At 52.2% G+C, this 19,131-nt stretch overlaps 1 protein-coding gene across 3 annotated transcripts in view; it reads left to right on the forward strand.

The window, feature by feature from the left end:
- The window catches only part of Sgsm2 (small G protein signaling modulator 2), a 35,243-nt gene that overhangs the window by 15,438 nt on the left and 674 nt on the right, over positions 1-19,131 (forward strand). For 2 of the 3 annotated variants that reach the window (XM_074046595.1, XM_020162054.2), the window contains exons 3-22: positions 2,871-3,033; positions 3,329-3,490; positions 3,783-3,850; positions 3,946-4,091; positions 4,372-4,506; positions 4,995-5,119; positions 5,527-5,594; positions 5,947-6,107; positions 6,275-6,401; positions 7,986-8,120; positions 12,133-12,286; positions 13,020-13,084; positions 13,164-13,309; positions 13,798-13,926; positions 14,205-14,387; positions 16,485-16,868; positions 17,143-17,267; positions 17,757-17,839; positions 17,989-18,098; positions 18,549-18,645. In XM_074046595.1, coding sequence (XP_073902696.1) covers positions 2,871-3,033; positions 3,329-3,490; positions 3,783-3,850; positions 3,946-4,091; positions 4,372-4,506; positions 4,995-5,119; positions 5,527-5,594; positions 5,947-6,107; positions 6,275-6,401; positions 7,986-8,120; positions 12,133-12,286; positions 13,020-13,084; positions 13,164-13,309; positions 13,798-13,926; positions 14,205-14,387; positions 16,485-16,868; positions 17,143-17,267; positions 17,757-17,839; positions 17,989-18,098; positions 18,549-18,645 — 2,766 coding nt within the window. The remainder of the gene's footprint in view (positions 1-2,870; positions 3,034-3,328; positions 3,491-3,782; positions 3,851-3,945; positions 4,092-4,371; positions 4,507-4,994; positions 5,120-5,526; positions 5,595-5,946; positions 6,108-6,274; positions 6,402-7,985; positions 8,121-12,132; positions 12,287-13,019; positions 13,085-13,163; positions 13,310-13,797; positions 13,927-14,204; positions 14,388-16,484; positions 16,869-17,142; positions 17,268-17,756; positions 17,840-17,988; positions 18,099-18,548; positions 18,646-19,131) is intronic. The other variant, XM_020162055.2, reaches the window with a different exon arrangement.

Below are 19,131 nucleotides of genomic sequence, written 5' to 3' on the forward strand. Positions count from 1 at the left end.
AGTCCTCCCACCAGCAGATTCAGCAACTTCTCACGCTCCTTCCATCTATGTCCCCTAGTCTCCACTGTGAACTGGGCCACTGGAATGATTAAATCATGAGCGCTTGAGGGTGGGGCCCTATAGGATTCCAATAGCACTGTGGTCTCCAGCCCCAGGTAGCATTTGTTAAGCTCCATGATTTAATAGGCTTGAGGGCACATCAGGAGCTGGTAAGTCTAGGGGCTCTTCTGGACCTGTGGTTCCCAGCCTTTTGTTGGGAAGATGGCATCAGACTTTTCAGTGGAAAAAAGGGGTGTTTACAGCAAGGTGCTGGAGTTAAATTTAGTTATGCTCCTGCCCACTCAGAACTGCAGTTCTCTGAGCCTTTCTGTCAGTGGAATGAGATGCATGACAGTGGCAAGGGTACCCCAGGCTCATCTGGTCCAAACTCCAAAGGCCCCTGGAAAGCCAGAGTAGGAAGTGAGAGGATCATGTTTGTTAAGTCATGTCTCTAACTATTTTAATTCATTTTCCCAAACCTTTCCACTCTAACCAGTGTTTTTATTAACTAGTACATGTTTTTCTCATGTGAAATTAGCCAAATGATGTCAGGGCTGTCAATTTGCATTCCATCCAGATAGTGCTGGTACACACTTGGGACATAGAGGCCTGAAGCCTCCATGACTGGAGGCCCAGGGCCCAGACAGCTCATCAGGGGTATGGGCTCAGCCAACTTGGTGATTTATCTCTGTGGGCATCTCCTCCGTTGCCTCCACCCACTCCCACCATGGAAGGGTCCTGATGGCAGATCTGGTATAGAAAGAGGAATAAGGTCCTAGAGGCTGCTTGGTGCCCTGGCCCTTCTGTTGGGAGAGGAAATAAGCATAGGCCTTTAAGTGGACTCCCTTCTCTGTCTCACTTCCCTGGGGAGTGAGTTCAGAACAGGGTTAGACATTGTTGCCCATTGTTCTTCAGGCAGTTCTGAGTGTCATAGTCACTTGTGTATTAGAGAGAGAGAGAGAAAGAGAAAGGAAGAAGGGAAGGAGAGAGAGAGAGGTTAATATTTCCATCTCTGAGTTTCATTCAGTAGAAATGTTTGGTTTTCTGCTTAACATAAAGTCTTAGACCAAGGGTTCTTAATTTTGGGAGAGGGGGTTTTGGGGTTGGGTACTTTTTTGTAGCAACTGAAAGCCATGGACCCCTATTGAAAAAAAAAAAACAAAACAAAACACTCACCTAAGCATTCCACAGCATACCAACAATTTATACACAAATTACACATAATTTCAGGGTGTCATTGGAGCTCAAGAAGCCCCTCCAACAAGCCCCCTTAGGATAATAATTATTATTATCATTACTATTATTATTTTACCTACACAATGCGTACAATAACTCTTTTCATTGCATTTGCTGATTTTTTGCCAGACACCACTGTGGGAATGGGAAAGAACACTGGTTTCAACAGTTACTGGTAAAGGAGTAAGTGAAACTAGGCCAAAAACACCTGGCATAGTGGGTCCCTTGGAAAGTTGAGAGTCAGAGGGATTTCTCCTCCCCAGAAAGGGCCTGGCACCTTGCCTGGGTTTCACAGAAGGAACTCAGGAACCATGAGGTGAGCAGGAGGCTGGGTGTGATGTTTGGGCTTCTCTCAACATTCCCTCCTTGAAGTAATTGCCAGGAGGACTGCCTCCGTTCTCTTGCTCTCTTGAGAGAACTCTGTGTCTCTGCTGGCTGGGAGGGCGGGTGAGGCCAAGTCAGGTGGCCACTCCCCAGCTCCCAGCCTGGCTGTGTTGGCAGTCGCTTGGGGAAGGTGGCAAGGCTAATGACTCATTATCCCTGCAATTAGTCACATCACGGAGGCACACAATGCTCTGTAGAACTGGTGCCACCTGCTGCCACTCTGGCTCTGTTCAGTGTAGCTTTTCTCTCCATCTAGATGAGGATGCAACCCCAGGAAATGGTTCCTGCCTTCTCATAGGTGCAGACCTATAGTTGCATCAACCCCAGGACCAAAAGACTAGGACCCAGGAGTCACTCACCTGTACATCTCAGGGTCACACAAGACCTCTGACCATAGGGAGGAGCATGTGGACACCTAAGCTAATCAGGGAATTGTGGCACCAACTTCAGATCCTGATTTGTCTCCAGCACTGTTCATCTAGCCTGGCCTCAGTCATGGCCAAGTCCTCTCCACCACACATACACACCGACATTTTTAGAGTCTGTACATGCCCAGAGCAACTCCCTGACCTCTCCCACCAAGCCTTTCTTTCCTTCCTGCAGGATCTCTGTGATAAGCAGGATCCAGATGGAGAAAATAAATGTAGTCTCTAAAAATATGAATGAAGGAAGGAAAGCCCTCCCAATGTGGAAGAGAAATCTCTCACTCAAATGCTGTGCTTATCAATAATCCAGAGGCTGCTATCAGGTCTGATCTTTGCAGTGGCTTCATCAATATTTCAGCTCCTTTAGAGCTCTGTTTCTTAGCAACCACATCACCATGCTCTCCAGGAGGGCTGCTGGGCCAGGTGCTCTCTGCATCCCCACCCTGTAGGTGCTGTCCTTGCTTGCCCTCATGGTCAGTTGGAGTTGTTCATGCCAACCCAAGCAGGTAGCTGGGGTCATGCTGCATACAAGAGGCATGTACACACCAGGCAAAGGAGAGGAACAGCTTGGCACCTCACAGCATTCAAAGGTCCACCCTAGGCAGGAGCAAAGAAACAGGAAGGGAAGTAAGGAAGTACGTCAGGGTATATTTCCTCAGCCCGCCCCGAGTTTCAGCATCGGTCATGGATTGCCTATGCAATCCATGATTGTCTCTCCACAGTCATCAAAAAGAGAGATGGCCCCCCCTTACCTAGGCTAAGGTGCTATTTTCCCTTGTGGCCCAGGTGCAGTAGAGGCTTGCCTCCTACATCAGCTGAGACGCCGTGCTGCTGGCTTCCTGCGCAGTGACAAGATGGCAGCCCTGTTCACCAAGGTGGGGAAGACATGCTCTGTGGCTGGGGAGATTTGCCACAAGGTGCAGGAGCTACAGCAACAAGTAGAGGGCAGGTAAGCCTGGGCCAGTCCACTCAGCCCTCCCCTCGGCTCTTTCCCCTTGGCATCTGCTGCTACCCAGGACAGCCCATCCAAAGACTGAGTTCTGGTCCCATGTCTTACAGGACTTTACTTAGAGGAAGGCCAGCATGAGGGTGGGGATTGGCCCTGTCCTCCTTCTTTACCTCCCTGCCCCAGCCCAGGGACTCTCTGGGTTCTCGTCTAGTGGTATAAGTCCCCACTCCCGTGCTACCAACCTAGGTTTTACCCCTGGACCATTGTGCTCCTGAAGCCCTCCTCCTCTTTGCAGGAAATCCTCAGGAGGCAACCAGGAGGCCCTGCGGAGACAGGGCTCAGCCAGTGGGAAGGGCCCAGCCCTTAGCCCACAGGCCTTGAAACACATATGGGTACGCACAGCACTCATCGAGAAAGTTCTGGACAGGGTTGTGCAGTACCTGGCGGAAAACTGCAGGTGACTGCCCCATCCCTCTATGGCCCTTCCCCTCATCCACCTCCTGCACAGGCCTCAGCCACACCCTTCTACATGAATAAGAGTCTATTACAGCTTGTAAGCATGCCTACACCTCCCATTTTAGCTCCCCAAAATCACAAACCACACCACCCCACAAAGCTTCAACCTATGGACTCATTCCTTGGTGAATGACACGAATCTTTGTGGGGATATCCCTTCCTGGTGAACTTGACTGCCTTGGACTGAGTCCAGGAGCCCTGGTAGTCACCCTGTCTGTCTCAACTCCTGGCAGCAAGTACTATGAGAAGGAAGCATTACTGGCAGACCCTGTGTTTGGCCCAATCCTGGCCTCTCTTCTAGGTGAGCCTGAGAGCTTGAAAGCCTGTGTGGAGTCAGTAGGGTGAGGGGCAGGTAGCAAGGGAGCCCATCTAAACTAACCATCCCTATCTCCACAGTGGGACCCTGTGCCTTGGAATACACAAAGCTCAAGACAGCTGACCACTATTGGACTGACCCCTCTGCTGATGAGCTAGTGCAGAGGCACCGTATCCGGGGTCCCCCCAGTCGCCAGGATTCCCCTGCAAAGCGCCCAGCCCTGGGGGTGGGTATCCCTCTCTCCACCACTGTGCTCACTTATCCAGGCTATGCTTGTAGGGAGGGGAAACTGGTCCTTAAGATAGTGGTCACCCTAGAAGAGCCTTTGCCTCCACTAGCACTTAGATAAATGCCAGGAGTCCATGTCGGTGCTTGGCTGGAGAACAGAGAGTGGGGACAGAAAGTGGTCTGGGGTCAATTAGAAGGGTGATCGTGGAAGCCTTAGGGTTCTCAAGTCCTGAGGCCAACTTCCAAGGCCAGGAACTCAGCTATAGCTTTCTTGGCAGATCCGGAAGCGGCACTCTAGTGGCAGTGCTTCAGAGGACAGGCTAGCTGCCTGTGCCCGCGAATACGTGGAGTCCCTGCACCAAAACTCAAGAACACGGCTGCTCTATGGCAAGAACAACGTGCTGGTGCAGCCGGTAGGAAGGCTTAAGGCCACCATTCCTCACCCCGTCTCCCTCTTCCGAAGGTCTCAGATCCAGAAGCCTCTAGCTACAGTTGTTTCTTTCCTAAGGAGCTTGATCAGAGATAAAGCTCCCCACCTCACTGTTTAATATGACTCATGCCCAATCTGGAATTGCTGGTTAGCCCGGCTAACTGAAAACCAGGCCATCCGGGAGCAGGAGTGGCAGCCGGCAGGCAGGGTGAATGCCCAGGATGGGTGTGGCTGGCCTGGGATATTCAGGAGGCTGACAGTACAGCCAATGGTACCAGGCCAACCAGGAAGAACAGATGCCTGGATCTTCTGTATAGCTTCCTGTTCTCCCTTGATTCTGCCCAGTCTCTAGCCCAAGACCCCATAACTGGCCTGCCTTGCTCCTACTTAGAACTTATTTCCATGGGTCATCTCTGGGAGACTTCCCAGATCCTCATTGTCTCTGTCTTCTGGTATGTCTCCAACCTATAGAAGGAGGACATGGAGGCTGTCCCTGGCTACCTCTCCTTGCACCAGTCTGCAGAGAGCCTAACTCTGAAGTGGACTCCCAACCAGCTCATGAATGGGACTCTGGGGGATTCTGAGCTGGAAAGAAGGTGGGGGCTTTGACATTTGCTCCCAGGAGACAGGAAGGGAATGGGGGCTTGACCCAATGCGGGGTGGTGGAGTGACTCAGCCTGCTCCAGAAGGCAAGCCTCACTCCTTATCCCAGTGCCAAGAATTACAGGGAGAGGCTGCCTGGAGTGATTCCCAAGCCCTGTATGACTGAGCCATGCCTGGTTGTGGAGAGCCTTGCTTTAGCCAAGCTCTAGGCAGCTGAGCCAGATGGGCTCTGTGCCATGAGGACAGCATGAGGCTCAGAGGGATAGAGCTAGCCGAGGTCATTTCTCAGTTATGTTATCCTATCTGCAGGGTAGTGTCAAGGGGTGATAGGGCCAGGTGGCAAGGAAGACAGTATGACAGGTCTTGGGAACATAGTGACATCAATCGTGTTCCCTTCCAGTGTTTACTGGGACTATGCCCTGGTGGTACCTTTCAGTCAGATCGTCTGCATCCACTGCCATCAGCAAAGTAAGTCTGCTTGTCCAAGGCACAGAGATGGGAGGGCAGACACCTCCCAGTTGTGCATCGTGCATGGAGCCTGTCAGACTTCTCCTGTCTTTCCCATCATCCCTATTGTTTCATTGATTGATTGATTGGTGCTGGGGACTGAACCCAGGGCCTTGTGCATGCTAAGCAGGTACTCTACCACTAAGCCGCATCCTCAGCACTCCTGCTGTCTGCATTAATGAGATTCCTGGGCTGCACTCCAGCCTGACTGTCCTCCTGCCTAACCTGAGGAACCTAGGCAAGGAGCTGTGGTGATGGTCGGGGAGGTCTCAAGGAGGGCCCCAGCCTCATTTGCCCACATTCATCCCCCCAGAGAGCGGTGGCACACTCGTGCTGGTGAGCCAGGACGGCATCCAGAGGCCGCCACTGCACTTCCCACAGGGAGGACACCTGCTGTCCTTTCTGTCCTGTCTGGAGAATGGGCTGCTGCCTCGAGGACAGCTTGAGCCCCCGCTGTGGACCCAGCAGGGGAAGGTACCTCAAGGTGGGGTGGGAGGAGCTCTGGGTGCAGGGCTGGGTGAATAAAACCCACCTCCCTTCCTTTTCCCACATGGAGTTCTTAGAAGCAGCTTTGAGTGGGACCCAAAGAAGCATGCACTGGACTCTGCTCTGGACAGGCTGACCTCCCCTTCCCTCCACAGGGCAAGGTGTTCCCCAAGCTACGAAAACGCAGCAGCATACGGTCCACAGACATGGAGGAGTTGGGCATGGGGCGGGCCACAGACTACGTATTCCGGATCATCTACCCCGGGCACAGGCATGAGCACAGTGAGTGTCCCAAATTTCCTCCATGGAGAAGGAAAGAGATGCTCAGAAGGTGGGGGATCACTCCATCACTCAGGAGGGCAGCAGGCAGGTTCCACTGGGCAGGCCAGGTTAAGATAAGAGTTTTATTGCTTAGTCTTCCTGCTAGACCTTTTACCCAGGAGTCATTCCTTGGAAAGCTCACCTCTCTTCTAGTTAGCTGTCTTCCCCACCTCTTCACCCAGAGACTCTTTGCTCAGCAGACTTGGGCATCACTGTACAAGATTCTCTTAGTCATCTTTTCATGCCCTGCACCAGAAAAGAAAAAGGTGGAGGGACTAGAAATAGAAGGCAGAGAACCTTTTTCAGCCTGCCACCCAACCTCCACAATGTGGCCTGGGCATAGGCTCTACATTTCTTTTGGGACAATGCAAATTGTTCACTGACTCACCTAAAGCTCTCCTCAAGCCAGCTCCTAGCAGAGGAGCTTTGGTTGGAGCAGGGTTGCATATGGAGACGAGCTTGGATGTTGAGGGCTGGGGCCTGAAGGTGGCTGGGCTGTCGTGGGTCCTGCCCTGCCCCGGATGTACGCCCCAGGACCTAAGAGGTCTGTTGATTTAGTAACTACAATATCAAAGTTCCCTTTCTGGGCATAGTGCTGCTTCTACCCAGGGGTTTCTCTGGACCAGCCTCCTGTTTCTTGAAGATAAGTTCAAGGGATTTGTCAGCCCAGAGTGCTTTCTGCCAACCTGACCACCTGTTTCCTAGATTTCCTAAATGGTGCCAAAAAGTTGTCAACAAGTTGTCTCTGTGTTGGCAGGCAGATGACCCAGGGTGTATACATATAAAACTACAGCACAAATTGTCCTGATGGGCTTGGGGGACAAAAGGTGTGGGGGATCCCCTGTTCCCCACAGATGTGCCTGACAAGGAGACATCTTTAGCCAGAATGTGTTTAAACCCAGCGTTTAATCTCAGGCTGCTGCTTGGTTTAGATTCTTCCGCCTCTGCTTCCCCTCTTTAGCTGGTGACATTTCCCTTTCTGGTCACTTCACTTTGAGAACCGCTTCATTCCCCAAAGGGAAAGCCAGGGTGCCAGGAGCTAAAACTCAGCTGAGTGACTCAGGCTTCTCTAGGGTGACCGTGGGAAAAATCTGGAAGGAGAAGGTTGAATTTACAGTCTGAAAAAGGGGGATTACCTCCAAATCTTCAGATTTGTTCCAGCCTGATCATGACAAGAGCTGAAGAATGATAAGGTCCTGTCTGCCAGCAGTCCTGCCCACCTTTGGCCAAGGCTGATGAGCTCTCGAGCTACCAACCTGCCCAAATAGTCCCTGTCTTTCACATACACACACCCAGTTATCTCTCTTCTTTTCTTCCTAGAAAGGACCCCTCCAAAGAGTAGAGCTCTGCACCGGCCTCACTTTCTTCTGTTCTCTCCTAATAATTATCAAAAGGCTCCCAGATCCTCCTTTCCCTCTTCTGTGTCCTATAGGTTCAAGGTGATCCCAGCCTCCATGCCACTTACCTCAAGGAGGGAGTTGGTCCCTCCTGCCCAGGGACTAGGGTCCTCATGCCTCTGCCTCTCTCGCTATTCTCTTTGAGCAGTCACTATTAACTACCACCACCTAGCGGCCAGCCGCGCGGCCTCGGTGGACGATGATGAGGAAGAGGAGGATAAACTACACGCGATGCTCTCAATGATCTGCTCGCGGAACCTCACAGCTCCCAATCCGATGAAAGGTTTTTATCCCTCCCCCTCCCTGACTCACCTCATCCTCCACCACTACCCCCTGGGCCCACCTGCCACCCACCACAGGGGCTCAAAAAGCAGTGTTGGCATTAGGGGACTTGCACCTAGGGTGATTTCCTTCCATTAGGAGGCAGATCAGAGATGGTGCAAGGAAGACAGACAGGTGCTGGCAAGAAAAGGGAACAGCCAGGCATTGCTGGCTTAGCCTGTAATCCTAGCTACTTGGGAGGCTGAAATCAGGAGGATTGCGGTTCAAGGCCAGCCGGGACAAATAATTTGTGAGACTCATCTCCAAAATAACCAGGGCAAAAATGAACTGGAGATGAGGCTCAAGCAGTAGAGTATCTGCTTTGCAAGTGCAAAACCCTGAGTTCAAACCCCGCCTTCCCCCCCACCAAAAAAAAGAAAGAAAGAATAGGGGGCACATAGAGTGAGTAGCACTGGGTCTAAGGAAGGAAGAAGAGCCATTGAGGAGAAGGGCTGACTAATTGCTCCTGAGGACCTGAATGGCTCTCAGCCCCTCCCTACTCCAACAGTCATGATGACAGATTTCAGGAAGTGGTCTCTTTCTTTGTTTCCTGTTGAATTTCCTGTGCTTCTGACTCCTGACTTAACAGAAACGGGCCAGTGGCACTAGGCCCTTCCTAAGGCAGAGATGGGGCTGAACATGTCAGGTGAGGGGTGGGGGCCACCATGGGAAGACACCCCAGTGCTTAGTTTTCCCAGGAGGCCTAACAGCTTGAGCAGACAGTCCTGGCATGAAATATAGAAATTCTTGCTGCAGGGTGTCCAGGAAGGGGCACAGGCTCAGGGCATGGCAACATGAATTCTTGCGCCAGATATGTCCCTGGTTCCTGAAAAAGTGTCTCACCATCTCAATGCTCAGTTTCCTCACTGGTGCCAGGTGCTATGCCAGGGATATCACACAGGTGTGTTCCCACCCTCAGAGTCTATGATTGCAGAGGACCCCTTCACTGGAAACAACACAGCACAGTGCCCACAGCCACCAGTGTTTCTCTGTCTACCACCGTCTTTCTTAGCACAGATCTGCATTGTTAGAGAGGGAATACCACTCTTTTTGGAGAGGTGTCAGCCAGGAGCTCTGTGATGGCTTGGCAGGGGCACTTGAGGAAAAGCTGGACAGGAAGGGGCTAAATCCAGCTATCTTGAAGGTCAGGAAACTTCCTCCTCTCCACCTATTTCCATGCCAGAGAAATGATTGCTTTTCCTCTTTCCCTGCCCCTGCAGGAGGAGTCTAAGAATAGATAACATTCCCCTTATGCTTCTACAAAGTTCTGTTAAGGAGCATAGTTCCTTAACTAGTTGCTCAGCCAGTAATAATGAGCCTCCCCATCCCTGCCAGTCAGGCCTGTGGCTTAGAACACATCCAGCACTCCTTAGCCAATCTTGCCAGCTGTCCTTCCTCCCACATGCCTGCCTTTGGACCTGTCCTCCCTCCCAGCCCTTCCAGCACAAGTCTGTAGGCCAGGCCCAGGTGGGAACACCATCCTTCTCATATTTACTGCCTGTCCACATGCCTGCCATCTGGTTCCTTGCACATTTAGACTTGGGACTGCTGCTAATTTGCAGGTCAACTGACTTTGAATAGTATGGAAGGTTGAGGTCCACAAATAAGCAGCCAGGCTGGAGGCTGGAGGCTTCCAGCAGAGTCCTTGTCTTGGCAGACTTGGAGATAGAAAGCCCACTGACTAATGTTAGGATTGAGGCCTCCAAAATCAGAGAGACTTCCAAGCCCACGGAATCCAGAGGCCTTGGGATTGGTCTGGGAATGTACTTGCAGAATTTAGGGGCAAGACCAACCCAACATGCAGCCTGTGAGCCCCCAATACTTGGAAAGGAGAAAGATGGCATTACAACAGAATCCATAGATGGTTGGGAAAAGGGAATGAGGGCTGTGAGCCTCTGTCTACACTCCAGTCCATAATGACAACACTGTTGAGTCCGTTCTGCTAGCTGTTGCTTTTCAGGCCTGCAACATGCTTGACTTGTGCATGTGATTCAAGTGGCGGGGTGTCCAGATCTCCTTTCCTTCCCCCTCCCTCTCCCCCTTTTCCTGCTGCCTCCCCGACAGAGCAGAGATGCTGTTCACTCTAATTCTGCTCCAGGCCAGGCACCTTTCACTCGGAGTCTTAGGGGCTGTGGGGTTCACCCACCCAGATTGTTTACTTTACTCTTTCCTCATGCTCAGAGGAGAGAGTCAGAGTCAAAGTTGACCCAGCAACCCTCATCCAGCCTGCTGCACCCTCACCCAGTCACTCCAGAGCTCCAGCTGTCTGTACTGGGTTAATTCAGAGACAGTGTTTAGTGCTGGCTGGTTCAGCTCCTTCCTGGAGAATTAAGGTGAAGAGCATTAACCCAGGAGACTTGCCTTGGTTGGGCCCTGCTTTCTGGGCATGAGCTCATTTCCCTCTGTGCCCATCCTCTGCCCTCTGCACCTGTCACCCTCCCTGCCTGCTCACCTGCTGCCTGCTGCTTGCCCAGGCTGCTTGCCTACTCCTACCCTAGGTCCCTCCCAGAGCTACCACTTTCTTGCCTGCTGCAGGGGCATGAGCTGGGCTCCTGACCCACGCCCACCTGCACTTGTCCCCTTCCTCTCTTCTTCCCAGAGTGTTGAGCATGGCTTGCAACCCCTCACTCCCAGAGCCGCAGCCTCCCCCTCCCCACCAAGTATGTTCCCTTAATTTGCCTCCTGGTGGAGCTGAAGGGCCACACTCCCAGCCATGGGTCTCAGAAGGACAAGGCAGGACGGCCCCTGAGGGAACTGGAGGGAACTCAGCTCAGCCCTCCCCATCAAGGTACACCCAGAGCTAAAGTCTGGTTCCCAGAAAAACCAGGCCTAGGCCCCCTCTAGACCCTGGTGGGCCAGGGCCCAGGCTGAGTCAAGGTCGTGCTAGATTCGTTGAATAAAGCACTGCTAAAAGAAATATCAGCACTGCTTAAAGAAATCTCAGAACACAGGGTTCTCTCATTGCTCTTCTTCACTCTCTTCTTATCTCTCCTCCCTTATGGTAACACTTCCTGGTCCTTTCACTTCCTGCTTCACTGTGCTTCATCTCTGTGGCTCCCTGGGCCTGCCAATGTCCTCCCCTGAGCAGTATCCTGCCCCAGTTGGGCCCTGGAAACTCTCAAGGGTCTTGATTCAGTTCTGATGCAGATCAGCAGGGCTGGCTGGAAAGGCTCCATCTGCAGTGGGGTAGATGTGGCCAAGGGAGCCATCTTCTGAAGCTGCACCTGGGCATATTTGTGTGCGACTGGTGTGTTGGGTGGTAGGCCTGTGTGCTGGTCATCATCTCTGCCCTCACAGTCCCTGGCAGCCCTGGGAATTTTGCTTTCCTTTCCAGTTCACCTGTGAGCCACCACACCAAATGCAGTCAGGCTAGGCCACAAGGTGTCTGGACTGTGTAGGGAGCACTGTTCCTACTTAGCCACTTGTCCCCAGATCTAGAACCCCTCAAAAGGGCAAGGCCAGTGGGACAGGTAGCTCAGGTCATTCAGGGGCTTTGATCAGTAGAGACTCCCTTGGGTAGAGGAGTCAGAGTTTGAAGGGTTCCAAGCACCCTCCTGAGCATCTCAGAATTTGCTCAAGAAAATCAAGCTGAGCCCTTAAAGACCAGGCTAACTGGCAGCATTTCAGGGGAGCTCAGACCTGCACTGTTCCTTCTCTTTCCTTCCTTTCCCTCTAGAAAAGCAAGTGTTTGCTGGTTGTGGGATGGAGGTAGGTAGACACAATCACCCACAACTCAGTCCAAGTATTCTATCATGTGCCAGCCCTCTCCAGGCTTGTGGGAGGCTGGGAAGTGTTGGGCACCCTCTCCACCATTTCCATCTCTGGGCTCTGGACCAGGCAGGCACCACCCCTATGGTTTTCCATTTACGGGTGATTTCATGCTGCAGCTCTGGGCACAGAGGTGGGCATGCTGAAGGGTGCTTGTGGGGGAGGAGGCTTGTCAGGCACTGATGTTGACCCCTTCCTGCCCTCAGATGCTGGTGACATGATCGAGATGCAGGGCTTTGGGCCCGGCCTGACAGCCTGGCACCTGGAGCCTCTGTGTAGCCAGGGCTCCTCCTGCCTCTCCTGCTCCTCCAGCAGCTCCCCATACACAACCCCCAGCCACTGCAGCTGCATCCCTGACAGGTGAGTGAGCAGGGCCCAGAATACCAGCTTCCTGTTTGTATATCCATCCATGTGTATATCCTTCTATCCTTATAGGCTGTGTCACTTGCATGACAGAGTGGCCTCTGGAGTTGGACAGACCTGGGTTCAAATTCACTTATGCTACCCATGTAACTTGGCAAGTTTCTGAGTCTCTATGAGCCTCTATGCTTCTCAACCTATTTTCTCCCCTGTAAAATGGGGATAATAACACTTACTTCTTAAAGCAGTTATGAGGACCACATGGATGCCCAGAACTGACCCTGCACATAGTAGGTGCCCCACACTTGTGAACTTGCGCTCCCAGTGCGGATATAGAGCCTGCTTTAGGCTGCATACCTGAGGACACTTGACATGTCTCTGGGCGCCTGCCATGTGCAAGAACAATGTGTGAACAGCCTTTGCGTGGGGCCATTGGCTGGGTGCTTCTCCTTTACTTGTCATATCATGTTTACCTGTTACTCCTGATGACCCTAAGGTAGCTTTCTCCATTTTCTCATGAGGAAACCAAGATTCACTAGAGTATTAGTTGGGGGCCAGGTGGGGCCCCCAGCAGCAGTATCAAGAGTGGCTAGCAGGGACAGGGTCTGCTAATGTGATGCCTGATCCCACCCCATCCCAAGTACTTTGCCTTCCCCCAAGCCAGAATGTCCTTCTCATCCTTCTCCCATAGGAGGGTTATAACCCCAGCCTCTGAACCAGGTTGTTTCCACAGGTTGCCCCTCAGGCTACTGTGCAAGAGCATGAAGAGGCAGATTGTGTCCCGAGCCTTCTATGGCTGTGAGTGTGTGGTGAAGTGGGACTGTGAGGGGCAGGGGCTGGGGCACCTCAGTCACTGCCTCCTGGATGCCTACCACAGGGCTGGCCTACTGCCGCCACCTGTCCACGGTGCGGACTCACCTGTCAGCGCTGGTGCATCACAGCATTATTCCGCCCGACCGGCCCCCTGGAGCTTCAGGAGGCCTCACCAAGGATGTGTGGAGCAAGTACCAGAAAGACAAAAAGGTGCAACTCAGGGGTTGTAGAGCCAGAGGCTGGGCTGAGAGCTACGGTGGGTAGCAGTTATGCACAGCTACCTGCTCTGGGAGCAGCTTTTGTAGACCAAATGGGAATTGAGGAGAAAGTGTGGTGGGGGACCGGTTGACAGGCCAGGACTGATGTCCATGGAGTGACCTGAGTCACAGTACACTCTCATATAGCTGGATCTGTGGGTACACATGGGAAGTTGACTGGGCTGGGGCTCCATTCTGCTTCTACATTGCTCTGTGACATCAAGCAGAACTTTGCCTTCCTTTGGGCTTCATTTCCTGCCCTGTGAGGAAGGAAGTGGCACTAGATCTCATCCAACTGCAACCTGGGCACAGGAGTTCTTGCCTGGGCTCCAGCAGAGCCATTAAAGCCCCAGCCCTGGCCCAAGCTCTCCCTGAGATGAGGCTCAGCTGGCTGGGCATGACCATGGGGTTGCACAGTCTTTACCTCTCCGGGTCCCTCAGAACTACAAGGAGCTGGAGCTGCTGCGGCAGGTTTACTACGGAGGTGTAGAACATGAGATCCGCAAGGACGTCTGGCCCTTCCTGCTTAGCCACTACAAATTTGGCATGAGCAAAAAGGAGATGGAGCAGGTAATGGGAACTTGTTATTATGGAGCAAGGGGATGGGAGCTGGGTAAAGGGGCCCCAGGGAGGGGACCTCCTCAGAAACCTCAGCCCTTTCCTAGCTAAAAAGAAACATAACAGAGGAAGATGATAGCAGTGCACCCCACGGTCCTCACCGAGGGTCCTGCCTTGTCTGCAGCTCTCCTAGTCTTGAAACTCTGGGACAGAGGTCCAGTGCCTCACAGCCCTGAGGAGGAGGCCCTGGGGCAGTCTTCCCCCATGGTTATGATGTGGTCTAAGCACAGGTGGATGCAGCGGTGGCAGCAAGGTACCAGCAGGTGTTGGCGGAGTGGAAGGCTTGTGAGGTGGTGGTGAGGCAGCGGGAGCGGGAGGCTCACCCAGCCACTCTCAGCAAGTTCTCCTCGGGCAGCAGCATCGACAGTCATGTGCAGCGCCTCATCCACCGAGATTCCACCATCAGCAACGATGTGAGCCTGATGGGCCAGTGGGGTGGGGGCTTGGGCAGGGCCCAACAGCCTTTTATCTATAAGGGCCCTGGATACCAGCCTGCCCTCTTATATTCACTGGCAGTGGAGCCCTGGGTGGAAGACTTACTATGTCTGTGCCTCATTTTCTTCAACTGAAAAATGTGTAGCTGTCCCTTTGCTGCCAACTTGTCTGAGTGCAGTAAGGATAAAACAAGACCATGCTTTGTGTTCTGTTTCAGCAGTCTTGCAGGGAAAGGTGGGTCTGTTGGGATTTAGGGAAGTGCTCCCTCCTTGTAGACAGAACCCAAGGATAGGAACATGTACCCCTGGAGTCCAGTCCTGGGTCCACTACTCATGAGCAGTGTCTCTGCCAAGAACTTCCCATCTGGCCTTCCCATCTGGCCTTGGTTCCCCGTTCTCTGATTGCAGAGGCTTCACCCACAGTTGTTGGCCAGAGAACAGGGGAACACTTAGAGCTGTCCCACTGGGTCCACTGGCAAGATCCTCTTCCCCTCCAGTGTATCACCTTGTAGAAGTGATATGCAGAGCTAGTTCACAGCATTTGGTTGGTAGTTCTTCCTGGCATCACCCCTCACTTTAGAAAACAAGTTCTACTCAGGAGGCAGAGATCAGGAAGATCATGGTTCAAAGCCAGCTCGGGCAAATAGTTTGCAAGACCCTATCTTGGAAAAAAAAAAAAGAAGAAAGAAAGAAAGAAGGAAAGAGAGAAAAGCAAGTTCTAAACTATGGATTCTTGACCTAACCCACAGATAAGCTTCTTTTTTAAGGACATTTTTATCAATTTATGTCTTTTGTTTAAAATTGTCTCTTTAGGTGATGTGTATTCTTGTTACTTTACTAAACCCTTGCTAATATTAACAGAAAGCATAAGTTGAAGCAAGACATAAAGAGATACAGGCCCATGTCTGATGTAGTGGCTCAAGCTTATAATCCTAGCTACTCAAGAAATAGAGATCAAGAGGATAGAGGGTTCAAGGTCAGCCCAGGAAAAATTCATGAGACCCCCATCTCAACCAACGACTGAATGCAGTGGCATGCACATGTTCATCCCAGCTATGCAGGGAGGAAGATTGTGATCCAGATTGGCTTCGGCATAAAGCAAGACACTATCTCAAAAATAACTAATGCAAAAAGGGCTGGCAGAATGACCAGGCATGGTAGCATACACCTGTAATCCCAGCACTTAGGAGGCAGAGGTAGAAAGATCAAGAGTTTTAGGCCATCCTAGCTTGGGCTTCAAAACAAACAAACAAAAAATGGCCAGGCACCAGTGGCTCATACCAGTAATCCTAACTGCTTGGGAGGCTGAGATTGGGAGGATCATGGTTTGAGGCCAGCCCAGGTAATTAGTATGTGAGACCCCACCTCAACAGAAAAAAGCTGTGCATAGTGGCATGTGCCTGTCATCCCAGCCACAGCAGGAAGCCTAAAATCTAAGTAGGATCATGGTTCAGACTGGCCTGGGCAAAAAGCAATACCCTATCTCTAATAACCAGAACAAAAAGGACTGAAGGCATGGCTCAAGCGGTAGAGCAACTACCTCACAAGCACAAAGCCCTACAGTGTGTCTCCTTTTATTTCTGGCCTCTCTGCAGTTTTTCTGAAGGCTAACAGCTGACTAGGTACTTACCAGTTTCCTGTCTTGTCCTGTTGAACATTCAGTACTGAAAACAGGAAAGAACACCTAGCCAGCCTTCCTCCATAGTGGCCATACTAAGACACCAGGGCAGCTCTCCTGGGCTCATGACTTATTTTGTTTGTAGAATGATTTAATTTAAACTGGCCATCAAATATCCAGGCCTTTGCTTGCCCTTCCTCCCTACAGTAGCCACAGGAAGCCCTGGAGTGTTTCACTCAAGTAGGGATTGGGTAGGACTGAACAGTGTTTTCCCAGAACCTTATTTCTTCCACCTGGGTGGCCAGGTCAGAAGCTGGCTAGGCGTCCAGGGGTGGCAGTGTTGGTTGGGGTCTGTGGGTGAGAGGAGGGATATAAGGAGACCCAGGGAGGAAGCTGGGGTTGCAGGAAGGCCCCATAGTGCTAGGAGGAGACATTATCTATGTGTTTACTCCCACAAGGTATTTATCTCTGTGGATGATCTGGATCCCCCAGGGCTCCAGGGCCCTGAAGATTCCAGACCAAAGCCTGAGCAGGAACCAGGAATTGGGACTCCAGGCACCACAGTGGTGGAGCAGCAGCAGTCCGTGGAATTTGACTCTCCAGACTCAGGGCTGCCTTCCTCCCGCAATTACTCTGTGGCCTCAGGCATCCAGTCCAGCCTAGATGAAGGTCAGAGCGTGGGCTTTGAGGAGGATGATGGTGGAGCAGAAGGCTCAGATGGGCTGGTCTCTGCAGCCCACACTTTCTCTGAGCCCCAGGATCCTAAACGAGAGAAGGCTTCAAGGGCCAGTGAGCTGGAGGCAGGGGAGGAGCTGATGGCTGTGTGTGCTGCGGCCTACACTGTACGTGGCCACTCCCAATGCTCTCTGGCACTGTTTGCAGCACCTCCAGGGGCCCTCCTGACATCCCAACACCTGGGGAGCAGCTGTGGGGGAAGGGTGGGGTGCTCTGCCTGTCCTGAAAGAGAACATCAAGCCCATCTCTCAACATCCCCAGAGGACTCTATTCTCAGAGTTCTGGGTTCCCCAGAGGGATGCATTTCTTCAGGCACCACCTCCTGCCCCAACCTGGGAGGGACTGGCCAGCCACAGCCCTGAGGGCCATCCACTCTTCCAGATAGAATTACTGGACACCGTGGCCTTAAATCTGCACCGAATAGACAAGGACGTGCAGAGATGTGACCGCAACTACTGGTACTTCACACCCCACAACCTTGAGAGGCTCAGAGACATCATGTGCAGGTGCCATTGTGGGGCAGGCTGAAGGAGGGAGGCAGGGACCCGGGCCCATACCCTGGCTGCCACCCATTTCTCTGTGAAAGCTTAGCACCAGCCCATGCCCTGCCCTTCTCTATCACGCCTGAATCACACCTATTGCCCTCCATCTGCAACACTTTCCCTGTAGCGTCCCCCATCCCACTCCTCTGCGTTCCCAGAGGACTTTCAGATTCCCACCTCAGCTACACTTCTTCAGGAAGCCTTACCTACTTTCACTCCTTGCCCCACACACCAAGCTGTGACGGCCTCTTTGTCTCTTTCTCCAGGTCCCCAAATGCAATGGGGACAAGGGCCATGGATAGTTCCCCACTGTCTCTCAGGGTGGGGCTAACAGTAAGTGCTTCAGAAAAGCTGACTTGTGGGCAGCAGGCTGCTCTGAGACCATGTCCCCAGGGATCCCTAAACAGAGGAAAGAATAGAGTACAGCCATCATGTCTGTCCCCGGTGTTTCAGCTACGTGTGGGAGCACCTGGATGTGGGCTATGTACAGGGCATGTGTGATCTGCTGGCTCCTCTCCTGGTCATCCTTGACAATGGTGAGAGGTGGAGTGTGGTGGGCCCAATGTGGAGCTGGGTTTGGGGTGACAAACTGGAAAAAGACAGCTAGGTCTGGAAGGATGGGAATATGAGTCCACCTGCTTTTTGAGTATCTGGCACTGATGGTCTCACTCCATTCTCAATGCAGATCAGCTGGCTTACAGCTGCTTCAGCCACCTCATGAAGAGGATGAGCCAGAACTTCCCCAATGGGGGTGCCATGGACACCCATTTTGCCAACATGCGTTCCCTCATCCAGGTGAGGTCTGCAGCCACCCATGGGCTCGTGACTGGGAAGTGCTGGGCTTGTCCATCGCCCCCTGGGAGGCTAGGGAGTATGCCAAAAATGTCCTTTACATATAAGCTTAATTTCTTTCATTTTAAAGACACTGTTATCTATGTTACAAATTAAAGAGTATAATATAAGTATGCTTACATACTTGAGCATTTTGGTAAGTGGTGGGGGATGGTGGTAAAGTCCGAACACCCTGAAACTGGCATGATTCCAAAAAAGAATGCTGTGCAGAGAGAGACAGGTGGGACAGGAGAATGTGACCCATCCAAGGTGACCTGAGGGGAAGAAGGTGCGACTGCCAGCAGGTATGCAGGCACAGCACAGCAGCGCAGCCAAGGCTGTCTCTGGGTGTGTTGGATGAGGAGGGCAGAAAAGCAGCCCCGGGTCAGTTTCTCTCTCCCTCTTTCCCTTGAGATCCTGGACTCAGAGTTGTTTGAGTTGATGCACCAGAATGGAGACTACACCCACTTCTACTTCTGTTACCGCTGGTTCCTGCTGGATTTTAAGAGAGGTGAGAAGTGGGCGGCATTGTGGGGCTGGGGCCAGAGGTGTGGGAGCTCCCTCTGCCCCTAAGTCTGTAGTCCCCTAACTGCACCTTGACCTCCACATGGGGAGCTTTGAAACACTGCCAGTGCTTTGCACCCACCCCACCTCAGCCTTACTGAGGTTGCCAGTAGATGGGCTCTTAGAAGCACATGAGTTGGTTCCATAGCACAGCCAGAACTCACAGTCATCACCCCTAATAGGTGATGACCATTTGGAACTTTTTTCATACCTCATCTCCCCTAAGAGCTAAAAATAGATTGCTCTGTGGAAGTGAAGTGCCATATAGAGTCTGCAGGAACCCAGGATATAGCAATGATCAGAGAAGGACAGTCTTGGTCTGGGGTACAGACCCCTATCCTTGAACCATGCTGTGTGTAGTGGGGCAACTGCAGGCTGTTGAAACTCTGACTTTCACCAGAGGCCTGTGGGAGCCAGGGCAGCCAGGTTCAGC

This window comes from Castor canadensis, chromosome 11, assembly GCF_047511655.1.
Source record: "Castor canadensis chromosome 11, mCasCan1.hap1v2, whole genome shotgun sequence".
Lineage (NCBI taxonomy): Eukaryota > Metazoa > Chordata > Mammalia > Rodentia > Castoridae > Castor > Castor canadensis.